This window comes from Poeciliopsis prolifica, unplaced genomic scaffold, assembly GCF_027474105.1.
Source record: "Poeciliopsis prolifica strain line A6 unplaced genomic scaffold, Auburn_PproV2 SCAFFOLD118, whole genome shotgun sequence".
In the NCBI taxonomy this organism is placed as follows: domain Eukaryota; kingdom Metazoa; phylum Chordata; class Actinopteri; order Cyprinodontiformes; family Poeciliidae; genus Poeciliopsis; species Poeciliopsis prolifica.
Window position 1 is genome coordinate 668028 of NW_026562493.1, and position 12972 is coordinate 680999.

General features: G+C 39.5%; 1 protein-coding gene across 2 annotated transcripts in view; it reads left to right on the forward strand.

The window, feature by feature from the left end:
• Positions 1–12972, forward strand: part of mtor (mechanistic target of rapamycin kinase) — a 156894-nt gene that overhangs the window by 56349 nt on the left and 87573 nt on the right. For both annotated transcript variants that reach the window (XM_055024320.1, XM_055024319.1), the window contains exons 19-26: positions 381–631; positions 715–801; positions 2070–2237; positions 5474–5586; positions 10992–11154; positions 11491–11583; positions 11875–12021; positions 12371–12513. In XM_055024320.1, the coding sequence (XP_054880295.1) occupies positions 381–631; positions 715–801; positions 2070–2237; positions 5474–5586; positions 10992–11154; positions 11491–11583; positions 11875–12021; positions 12371–12513 (1165 nt within the window). The remainder of the gene's footprint in view (positions 1–380; positions 632–714; positions 802–2069; positions 2238–5473; positions 5587–10991; positions 11155–11490; positions 11584–11874; positions 12022–12370; positions 12514–12972) is intronic.

The following is a 12972-nucleotide window of genomic DNA, read 5'->3' on the forward strand; positions in this document are numbered from 1 at the left end:
GTCCCATTTTAAGCTTCTAATGTCTTCTAGCTCCATTTTGTGGCTTGTTATAACCGCAGAAAGAGAAAAGGTCAAATCATCTGGGATGTATGATTAGTGGGATCTGATCTCTGCTACAGGTGCAGCTGGTCAGGGCGGAGCCACCTACGCTGGGTTGGATTAGTTTGATTCACGTCTGCACCCTTCTTACTGATTTTACTTTCTGAACAGGTTGAACTATCTAGCCCTCTTTTTAGACTATAATAAGTAGCTTAACTTCTGTTTGTTTTTTTCTGTGCTGGATGGAGTACAGGCTTATTAATCACGCCACAGAAACATGAGCCCCAACCTGACCCTAAATTCTGGCCAGAATTATTTGTTTGATTGTTCTGTTCCTCCAGCGGACTACAGCACCAGTGAAATGCTAGTGAACATGGGCAATCTACCCCTGGACGAGTTTTACCCTGCGGTGGCCATCGTCACTTTGATGCGGATCCTCAGAGACCCGTCGCTGTCCAACCACCACACCATGGTCGTTCAGGCCGTCACCTTCATCTTCAAGTCGCTAGGGCTCAAGTGCGTCCAGTTCCTGCCACAGGTCATGCCCACGTTCCTCAACGTCATCCGCGTCTGCGACGCCAGCATCCGAGAGGTAAGCGGGAGATTGGATAGTTTAAAAACACTTTATTTCTTTCTAACTGATCAGATGTAATGTTTTACTCTGTTCTCTTGCAGTTCCTCTTCCAGCAGATGGGAATGGTTGTGTCCTTTGTGAAGATTCACATCCGGCCATACATGGACGACATCTTCACCCTGATCAGAGTGAGTAGTTCTGTCATCTTTCTTCATCTTCCTTCTCCATTATGTAATCCATGTTAATCCAGTGAATCAGGCAAACAGCTGTAAGCTATTAACTGCATTCAATATTCATTCATTAAAAGGATTTCAGCACATTGGGTGATGAACATAACCATCATTGAAGAATTTGAGCTTTTGCATTTAGATGCATACTCAATTCACCTGAACAGTGTTCATTTAGAAATGTTTTAGCACTGATTCTGTCTCCAAAGTTTGCCTCCCCCCTTTAGACCCAATCTTTCTGAAGCTGTAACCGCAGATTGTTTGTGGCTTTTAGCCCATCATGTGATGCAGAGTGACTGTTAAAGCCGTTGTCCCTCCCCACACTTTACAAATCCACTTGTCTAGCGCATAATCATATGTAAAGGAAAAGACTTCTCCTGATTCTGATACAAGGAGATTGTATCAGAAACAGGTTAAAATTGAACCTCCTAGGTGGTGGTAACTCCTTGCGGTGGAGAGTAATGGAGAGAAGTATACCGCTGTGCCTTTTGCCCCAAACAGTTAATAAAGGGCAAGTGAAACAAAGAATCTATTCATTATTGCTATGGTTCTGCTTCTTCATCCAGATGAGGGAGCTGCTCTAGCTATTCAAGATGTACTGCCATGGGCAGGCAGGACAGGAAGGGGGCTGGCTGTTTAACTTCACCACAGATGAAACCCACTGAGTGATTGACTGATTTTGTGAATTCAAGCCTTCCACTTTAACAGTCGGTCTTCTTTTTTTAAATTTTATTTAAACCCAGGCGTGAACCTGCCTGGGTTTTCCAACACAGTGTCACAGACCGACAAGAGACACAATATCGGTTCCACCTGACAGGAAACTGTCTCCTTTTTCCTGCCATCTGATCTTCCTCTTTGCTTATGGCATCTGGAAATTCAGAGTTTAAAATTCAGTCCAGACATTTCTCTCACATTTAGATTATAGATGGAAACACATTCTGACCCATTTCAGCACTTTCTTAAATGAAGCGCGCTCAGTGAGTTAATGCATATGTCTTCATAAAGTGAAAATAACATCAGTAACATCAGACCCTCCATGTTCAAGTGAAGAGCCACAGCCTAGAAAAATCTGTTTAAAGACAAAGGCAGCAAATGTTCATTGATCACAATCCTAGTTTGTGGTAAATGAAACGTGCACTTTGTCGTGTACTTTAAAAAAAACCCAAAGATGTGCATATGATTGACTTCTAATTAACACTGATATGCTGTATTTTGGTTTTGCTCTGCAGGAGTACTGGACACCAAACAACCCCATGCAGAACACCATCATCCTCCTCATCGAGCAAATAGTAGTGGCCCTGGGGGGAGAGTTCAAGCTCTACCTGCCTCAGCTCATCCCACACATGCTGCGTGTCTTCATGCACGATAACAGCACCGGCCGCAGTGTCACCATCAAGGTAGAAGACGCAGAATACCTCTGTGTTTTGCCTCACGTTCACAACTTCCTCTTTCATCTCTTTAAACATCTGAATGTGTTTGAGTTAATCAGCAAATTTAGTCTGAACAGATTTCAATTTACAAGAATCAGACATATTTTCCCCCGAAAATGAGAAACAGCAGAGCGCTCAGTCAGCTTCTAAATATAAAAGATAAACTCGTTTAAAGTTAATTCATTCTTTTGATTATATAAAGGCAATGTTGTCATGAAAGAAGCTTTTGTTTGTTTACTCATGCAGACTGGAGGCAGTCTTTGTTCTCCTTTTATGCAATTGACCAGAGTATTATGTTTTACAGCTAAAAACTTGAGCATAACTCAAGTCATGTCTTGAGTTATGCTGTCTCATTTAAACAATGAAATCATCCAACCCTGTAGATAACTTATACATAAACATAGGATTAGTTTTCATGCTTTTTTAAATCACTCTGACTCTGGTGGTTTATGCCAATTCTTTCTCAATTATATTCATTATTTTATTATTGGTTACCATGTAGTTGGACTCCTCAAAGTGCTACATGCAGTTTGCATTTAATTTAAGTCTTTCTGGCAATACATCTGTTAAAGCAGCAAAACACAAATATTTACCTAAAACTTGAACTATAAAACATTATTTCATATGCCTTTTACATTAATCAGCACAACACACAGTGCATTCAGATGTATTTTCAAATGTATTATTGATTCCGCATTGGAAGCAGCAACAATAATTCAAACCGTGCTGTCAATTTTTAATGTTTGCAAACACCATTATCCAAGTTTATTATTATTGCTTTTCCACGGATAATAATAAATCATTTGCTACACAATGATGAATCAATCCCATTTAAGCCAGGTTTGTTCTTTCCAATATACTTTATTCCGTGCAATTTGAACTCTGTCTGATCCAATCAGATTCAGTAGATCATAAATTGTAATCTCTGTCTTTCCAAGGAAACGAGCAGTATAGAGTCGGATCTTGAATTTCCGTATGTCCTGGACTATAAGATGCCCCCATTTTCCATAGCTTGCTAGATCTAGAACAACGTGTTTATGTTTATTTTCCTCTTCTTAATGCATTTTTGATGTATGCGACTTATAACCCAGAGTAATTTATTGTCCAGAAAATATGATAGCTGCAATTCCAAATCCTGAGAAGGCATGGGGCGATGGTGGAGTGGAACAACTTTGGTTTAACAGAAAGAAACAAGGGAATAGTGTGTGTGAACGTCTTGAGTTTAGAATGAGACCCAAAACACAGAAGCACTCACCCTGGAATACTTTCTATGAAAAGAAACACTAGAAGCACATAAAGTTAATTAAAGCAATAGTTTCAAATTTTCAATATAACCCTACGCTGGGCTGTTTTATAAAACTACTTGTCTTAGATATTTACAGGGAGTCTGCCTTTTAATGTGAGTATGGAAATAATAAACATCAAAAATGCTCTCTATATATCAACCCTTGAAAATATACAGTAGTGGTATTTGAGAAGATGGAAAGTGCAAGACCCTTTCTTAGTATTGGTACATGAAGCTATGTGCAGACAGCAGTGTTTTATCTAATGAGTTGGAAGTTGGGCATGCTGTTTATCATAAATCACACTCTTTAAATTGCAGCGCCTGGATTACATGTCACATTTTATCCATTATATTTATTTTCCTCATATTGCCAGGAGGGTTTTTGTTCAATACTACTGCTGCTATTTTACATCCAGAACGCAACCTTCAGCTGACATTATTAGGGCACTGTTTTCTGTTTGCGGTTGCCGTCAGTACCCATTGAGAACTTTCAGGTTTAGGCTTTTCACTTCTAATATGTCAGTTCAAAGACAACATAAATCTGGAGGTAACATACACTTTGGTTTCAGCACCCTCTGCCAACAGTTGTCAGGGTTTTTCTCCCATGCTAATCCATGGTTTTGGGCAGAGAGCATAAACACAGAGTCTTAAGTAGTGTAGTCATCTACTTTGCTTTCCTTTGGGGCCTTTCAGTGTACATTACAGTATTAGAAAATAGGATCTATAACTTGGTTGCTAGTGTGAAGTTCACACTAGCAACCAATATGGTGAATAAGATCCCGACAGATTGGGATTGGAAGTCATGTTACCTTCTGGAGCAAATGGAGAGGAAAAGAAAAACATCTGAGCATCCCCCCCTCCACACACAGACCCTCACACACATAAATACTGTGACTTCCTGCTGTCTCGCCATGTGAACTTTAGACATGGAGAGGTGGTCAAGGTGCGCGTTGGGACTGCTTATCCGGAACACTTTGTCTTGTCCAAGCCTCCTCACTCCCAATAGAAGTCTGTATTCCTCATGCAGCGTTGCCTACAGTTTACTAGACAGTCTTCAGCTTTTACTAAATACTGTTTTCTGAATTTAGCAAACATGAACTGCCAATCTATGGTTATAGATTACTTTGCCATTCTATTCATAAAATCTGAGTTAAATTGCTAAACTTCTTTTTGTCTTTTTATTACGTTTTACAGCTAAAAACTTGAGCATTTTATGTGGTAGACTGTTAGAAAGAAACGAGTGAGTCTGTTAGGAATATAAATATTTTTCATCAGTTTTATTAACTAGGTCTTAGGAACATTTATATTCCAAAGTTGATTTAGGGCTTAAATGGACTTTTATTAGACCATTTTAACACATGAATATGATTTGTATAAACTATTCCAGTGTAGCTCAGGTTCAGTCCAGCTCTGCTTTTCCCACCCTCTCATTTCCACCCAGCATGATGCTCCCGTCACTATGTTTCGGGATGGTTTGTTTAGAATCATGTTTCATGCTTTTTCCGTCCAGTAGCCATTTGGTCTGCAGCCTGAAACTTTTTGGACCTTCCAAAATGCATTTTAATACCTTTGACCAAAAATAAAAGAGAATCACCAAGTGTTGTTAATTATGGATATTGTTATAAATGCAGTTTTCAGTATAAATTTCTCTTCAGTCATGGAATAATTGCACTGAATTTACACAACAAATGAGTTTTAGATTTTTATTTTTTTTTTTGCTTTTAGGTTTGAAACGCTAAATATATATACCCTATACTCACAAAGTGTCACATTTTAAAAATGATAGCTCCAGTAGATATTTATCTTCTTTCCAAAAGGTTACGTAATATTTGTGATAGAATAAAACAAATTAGCATTTCTTTCTCTAAACCTACAGAAAGCTGAAAGTCCTTATGTTAATGTATTTTTATTCTTCCAGCTGCTGAACGCCATCCAGCTGTTTGGTGCCAACCTGGATGACTACCTCCATTTATTACTGCCTCCTATTGTCAAGCTATTTGATGCCCCTGATGTGCCGCTCCAGGCTCGCAAGTCAGTATTGCAAATGGAGGTTCTCATTTTGTTTTATTGAACGGTGTATTGCAATAAATTAAGAAATTACACATGATTACACAGCAAGGATTATACTGATGTGGTACGTTGTATGTTAGCCCTTTGATGGTTGTTTGTTGTAAAGGGTTGCAAGACTCCAGCTGTGTTTCCATTGACCATAAAGTCGTACAAATTGGAATTAAGAAACACTGCAATTTAGAAAAACTAATCACTTTTTTTTAATAATTTTTTTTTGCTCTAGCATGTGATGGTTTTTCAGCTGTATGGAAATTTATGTATTTCATAAAGCTGGAGACACTTTTTTTCACGAGTCACGCCATGTGATCTTTAACAGCAGCAGTGCCTTGATTTTAGGCATTGCCCTCTTTGGACAGTCATCTCAGTTCCAGGCATCTCAGTTCATCGAAAGTTCAGTTACTAATTTAAAAGTGTCAAATCCACAGCTTTTCGGTAAAATTACCGACTATCATATAAATATATACGTAGGCACTCCTATGGTGCTTGTCGCGCCAACGCCTGAGTAAGATTGGCTGAACACACAGAGACATGAAACTCTTGTGACGGTCGACGTTTGTTGATTTTTAGAAAAAAAATATGCATTTTTTTTTTATATCATTTAACTGTTTATAGGTATGTTTCACATTTGTTTACATACACAGTGTACATGAACACATCACACTCAACATAACAGCATAGAAATAAAACTTTCGCTTGGGAGCTATTCCTCTATATGACCTTTGTTCCATCTAGTTTGTCTTGTTCTCTCTATTTTTTGTCGCTGTCTTTTGTCATGAATGTAATCCATTTGGTCCATTTGTGATTGCTGAAGTCTCAATGTGTGCCAGTTTTTCCTTGATGTAAATGTCTTCCACTATTCCAGTCCATTGTTCCTGACAGGGGGTCTGCCTTTCCCCATTTCCTTGTGATAGCTTTTGTGCTAGCTATTAACATTATCTTAATCAGATACAGTTGTGGTCAAAAGTTTACATACACTTGTATAAAACATAATGTCATGGCTCTCTTGAGTTCCCAATAAGTTCTACAACTCTTATTTTTCTGTGATAGAGTGATCAGAACACATACTTGTTTGTCACAAAAAACAGTCATAAAGTTTGGTTCTTTCATAAATTTATTATGGGTCTGTTGAAAATGTCACCAAATCTGCTGGGTCAAAAATATACATACAGCAACATTAGTATTTGGTTACATGTCCCTTGGCCATTTTCACGGCAACTAGGCGCTTTTGGTAGCCATCCACAAGCTCCTGGCAAGCTTCAGGTCGAATGTTTGACCACTCTTCTTGACAGAATTGGTGCAGTTCAGCTAAATGTGATGGTTTCCTTGCATGAACCTGTTTCTTTAGCACTGTCCACATGTTCTCAATGGGGTTTAAGTCAGGACTTTGGGAAGGCCATTCTAAAACCTTAATTCTAACCTGGTTTATCCATTCCTTTACCACTTTTGATGTGTGTTTTGGGTCATTGTCCTGTTGGAACACCCAACTGCGCCCAAGACCCAACCTTCGGGCTGATGGTCTTAAGTTTTCCTGCAGAATTTGGAGGTCATCCTCCTTTTTCATTATCCCATTTACTTTCTGCAAAGAACCAGTTCCACTGGCAGCAAAACAGCCCCAGAGCATAATACTACCACCACCATGCTTGACAGTAGGCATGGTGTTCCTGGGATTAAAGGCCTCATGTTTTCTCCTTCAAACATATTGCTGGGTGTTGTGGCCAAACAGCTCAATTTTTGTTTTCTCTGACCGTAGAACTTTCCTCCAGAAGGTTTTATCTTCGTCCATGTGATCAGCAGCAAACTTCAGCCAAGTCTTAAGATGCCTTTTCTAGAGCCTGAGAGGCTTGCTCAACAGCCTCAGTCCATGGCGATGTAAAACGTGCTTGACTGTGGAGACTGACACCTGTGTTCCATCAGCTTCCAAATCCTTGCAGACCTGCTTTTTGATTATTCTTGTTTGACTCTTGACCATCCTGACCAATCTCCTCTCTGCAGCATGTGATAGTTTGCGTTTTCTTCCTGATCATGGCAGTGACACAACTGTTCAATGCACTTTATACTTGCGAATAATTGTCTGCACAGTTGCTCTTGGAACATGTAGCTGCTTTGAAATGGCTCCAAGTGACTTCCCTGACTTGTTCAAGTCAATAATTCGCTTTTTCAGATCCACACTGAGTTCCTTTGACTTTCCCATTGTAGCTTTTGAGGCTGAGTCTAATCACAGGGTCAAATGAGCCCTATTTCAATGGGCTCATGGGAAGTGAACAACTGTAGTCAATCAGAATCACTTATAAGAAGTGAAGAGACCATGACATTAAGCTAATTTGATTGACACAACTCTCTACATCACCAAAATTGACAATTTATGTTGCTGTATGTATATTTTTGACCCAGCAGATTTGGTGACATTTTCAACAGACCCATAAAGACTTTCTTATTTAACTCTAAGTTTTTTGCCACCCCAAATGAATCTTGATAATATCTTGTCCCAGATATCAAATTGAGTTTGAGGACCCTCTATTGGTAATGACTGGAACAAATATAAAAGTTTTGCTTCCACATTCATTTGAATAGTTTCAATTCTTGAGTTCAAGTCCATCTATCTATATCTTTTTGTATCTCTTGGCTTATTTTATTGTAATTTGCTTTGTATAGTGTAGAAAACCCTTTCGTAATGTTAATTCCTAGGTATTTAATTTCCTTCATATTCCATTTGATGGGAAATGATTCCTGAATTTCTTTTGATGGATTGTAATTGAGTGGTAGGATTTATGTTTTGCTTACATTAATTTTATATCCTGAAAGATAACCATACTTTTCAAAGAGATTCATCAACACTGGTAGCGATTCCTTTGGCTGATCAATGAAAGTTATTACATCGTCTGCAAAAAGCCCTATTTTGTGTTCCTCTCTATTTACTATAACTCCCTAAATTTAAATTCTTGTCGAACCGCCTGTGCCAAAGGCTCTACAAAGAGGGCGAACAGTGTAGGTCACATATGTCAAAGTCCCGGCCCGCGAATTATCTGTGGCCACCAGGATGATATTTAATTACTATTAGAACCGGCCCGCAGGCCACAGTGCGCGGCCCACAGGCCACAGTGCGCGGCCCGCAGGCCACAGCGGCCCACAGGCCACAGCGGCCCGCAGGCGTTTTGCACGCACCAAGACTACATTTCCCACAGTACAACAATAGCCTGCGAAGTCACTGCAGCAGAAGCGGGTTCATTGTTCATCAGCTTCAGAGCAGAGATCAACTTTCAGGTTTCCCTCCTCAAAAATGGCTAAACGTTTAGTGGACGCTGAGAACAGAGGGTTTCAATCCAGGAGTAAGGAGTAACAAACCTGTGTGCAGTGATGTCAGTACGTTGGACCACTTTTCTCAGTTATGAGTAATCTAATGTTTCTATTTCAAATCAGGTAGTCAGACTACAGTTACTTATCAAAATCACTTTGCGTTACTATTTTCTTTTGTAATTAAATTTTACTTCCTCTCCGGCTTGGGGAGAGTCTATGCGACAGTATCAGCAGCGACAGAAACAAACAATGGAGGGAGATGTGCATTTTGTTGCTGGAAAAATAGGAACTATGTTGAGTTTCGCTCACCAAGTACAATTATTATAAGCGACTTTGGGCTTTTTTTTTTAGTCGCTTGTTGATTTAATGAGTCGCGGTTTTTAGGGTTAATAAGCAGACATAAACCCCAGAATTTGTCTGGCATTTAAGTTAGACCCTCCCTGTCCATCATTTCCCAGATGATCTGTCCCGCTGTGTCTTTGTTGATGTCAAATTAATATATCATCTCTGAATGATGTCAAGCTTCGCTTTGCTCTCCAGAAAATAGCAAACATTGAAACTAATCTAAACATGAAAACAGCCACGAATGAACGTGTCCGTAAAGTTGTGCAACTGCATGCCATCATAATTATTAATATTTATTAATATTAAGATAAGTGTCACAAATCTGTGCAGCAGGACATCTGAGTTGTGAAGTGGCAGGAGGTGATCTGTGAGCTGTGACACCAAACGCAGCGCTGTAATGCACCACCTGGATGCTGGGGTGCAGAAGATGAAGGGGAGGGGTATAAAATCCTATTTATAATTTTCCAGACAAGTATCTAAAAAAAGTTATTTTCCAGATCAAGTAATCAGTAAAGGAATAATCAGTAATCTGATTAAAGTAACGATGCCATCACTGCCTGTGTGTCTTCTGTGTGGAGATAGTTTCGCTGTAATGAAAGAATATAATCTCAGAAGGCACTATCAAACTTCTCAGAAACACACAAAGACAAGAATATGAACATCATAGAGCAGCACAATAATGCATTTTCAGTTTATAAAGCATGCACTTTAATTTATGTATTTATCTTGATGTTAAGAATCATATTCAGGTTTTCAATACAATTTAGTTTTTTGCTATTTGGGTGTTGAAAATGTTTTTCCTACATTTAAATCACCTCCACAAATTAGAATTCCTTCTGTTTCTATTACTATTAAATCAAATAGACCAGAGGTCGGCAACCCAACATGTTGAAAGAGCCATATTGAACCCAAAAAACGAAAAACAAATCTGTTTGGAGCCGCAAAAAAGTAAAAGCCTCATAATGAAGGCAAAACGGGTTCTAGGTGTTTATATTAGCATATTATCAAAATGACTAAGTGTATATACATTTAGTATTCATGATTAAATGTTTATTTTCCCTGCAGTGCGTCCTGGGAGGAATGACGCACCACGTGACTCTTCTGTTGCATGATGGTGCTTTAAGTTTAACTTGGAAAATCTGCCCCCAAATGCATAACGACGATCGCTTTTTGTGAATAATCACCGTTAAGTGTGTGATAAAAAAAAACAACAAACGGAGCGTAATAAAACGGCAGCCTTTTGAAAACGTAAAGTATATAAAATTAATAGAGTTTAAGTTAAATTTCTGGGCAAATGCCAAGCATGTCAGTGCAATAGTAACACATAGCAGCTTCCTCTTCTCATTTGACACGCAGCCATGAGCAACAAAACAAAATAATATCGCTAAGTGTCATTCCAAAGCTAGCTTACTATGCTCCTATTCCCTCTGTCATCTTCAACTCCAATTCCCCCCATGATTTTTAATGACTCATTACATGAACAAACCTATTCACATTTGATATTAATTTAATTTCTTATTTATTGGGAACACTACAATTGCAAAATATTTTTTGACTTAAGCTGAACTTGGACATTTAGCGCATACTTGTAATAGAAACGCACTAACTCTTAGACTGGTGTGTGACACCTCTATTTTTACATCTGTTATACTTTCAACTGCTTCTCTATTTGTCCTTGCATCTTTCAACATCTTCCCAACATATTTCCTGATTTTTCTTGGGGACAGGATCGCCCTGGAGACGCTCGACCGACTAACAGAGTCCTTGGACTTCACAGACTATGCTTCCCGCATTATCCACCCGATTGTTCGGACGCTAGACAGCACGCTGGAGCTGCGCTCCACTGCCATGGACACCCTGTCCTCGCTGGTGTTCCAGCTGGGGAAGAAGGTTTGTTAGCCTCCAAAGCTCCCTGTAATTTCAGCTCCAGCTGAGGCGAGGCAGCGCTCAGTCTGCATTATTTCCTGCCAGACTGCTTATGTCATTGAACGGCTCCCCCTGTGGGGAGGCAATGTTTATGAGTGGATGAGGTCACATATAGCCCCACAAGCCCTCTAGTTTACACCTAAAAACACTTGCATTGTTTTGAGGCGTGACCTTTGAACTGCTTTTAGCTCTGTAGGCTTCAGGGAAAACCTTTGATCTGTATTTGTCTTGTGGTTGAAGTTGCAGACCAAACCACAGGAAATCGTCAGAGTATTTTTATTTATTCTTTCTTGTTTCCAGTACCAGATTTTCATCCCTATGGTGAACAAAGTGATGCTGAAGCACCGGATCAATCACCAGCGCTACGACATTCTGATATGTCGCATTGTGAAAGTGAGTAGCTTCTGACATATTCACATTATTCATCGTTAAGCACTTTCATGCGCCTTGTGGCTTTAATATTTATTTTCTCTGTGACACCAAATGTCTCCACATGACTTAAATATGAACGATATTATCATAAAATAAATATGTTGCATCCGAATTTTTGTTTATAAACAGCCCCGATGGGAGGAAATGTCCTTCAGCATTCATTCATAAAACATGTTTTGTAGCTTTGATCAACGATTTGAATGTGTGTGGGCTGTTTGTGTGTGGCCTCTGTCTGTGTGTTTTTTATGATAGGGTTACACTCTGGCAGAGGAGGAAGAGGACCCTTTAATTTTTCAACACCGGCAGATTCGGGGCAACCAAGGTGACGCTCTGATCAGTGGCCCCATAGAGCCAGGCCCCATGAAGAAACTCCATGTTAGCACAACTGCACTCCAGAAGGTGGGCGCTGAGCAGTTTCCTTTCTTCAAAAGCGACACTTTCCTATAATGAAAGATTGCAGCGCTTAGAGCTCAGTGTTTGTTTACTGGAATCTCTGCTGGTGTTGATGTCACACATAGTAAACAGCTCTGACTAAAAGGCCTCAGTTTATTTCTTCTGAAGAAATATGAATCAACAAATTGGCGACACGTTGAAATGAAAACCCCCATCAAAATGAGCAGCAGAGCTCAATGGCTTGCAGGCACTTACTTTTGGAATCACGGCACAGTTCAAATGTGAGGTCTGGAAAAACTGATGCTCCCACACAGTTCCCAGTCAGCTTTAAATCCTTGCTTTTTTCTTTTGTAAGGCCTGGGGTGCCGCTCGGAAAGTGTCCAAAGATGACTGGCTGGAGTGGCTGAGGCGTCTGAGCGTGGTCCTGCTCAAAGAGTCATCCTCTCCGGCTCTGCGATCGTGCTGGTCTCTGGCGCAGACGTACATCCCTCTTGCCAGGTACAGTGTGACTGACACGTCTACTTTTCAACCTCTACTTCCTCCACAAAGTAATGCTTCCCTTTCTTTTCTGTGTGTGTCTGGTTTTTCTTTTTTAAAACTTTAACGACTGTGATAAACCACAGTGAGTAAAAGCATTCCCATAGTGTTTTTTAAGGAGAAGACACAAGTTTGAATTTTTACCTGCAGTACAGCTGCAAAACCTTGTCACATCTGGCTGTACAATGATCCTACAGATATACAGCGGCATGTCTGCACTTGTTTAAGTTTGTATGAATTTTGTGTTATCTGCTATAAGGGTCTTCGGATGGAAGTTATCATTAGGCTGAACCCGGTATATTTACGACAATATTGGATGTTCATTAATATGCACATTCTCATATTAAATAAATGAATCAACCTTAAAAAGTCTGTAATTTGTGTGTCTAAAATTAAATGTCTTAATTACGTACAGAAAAT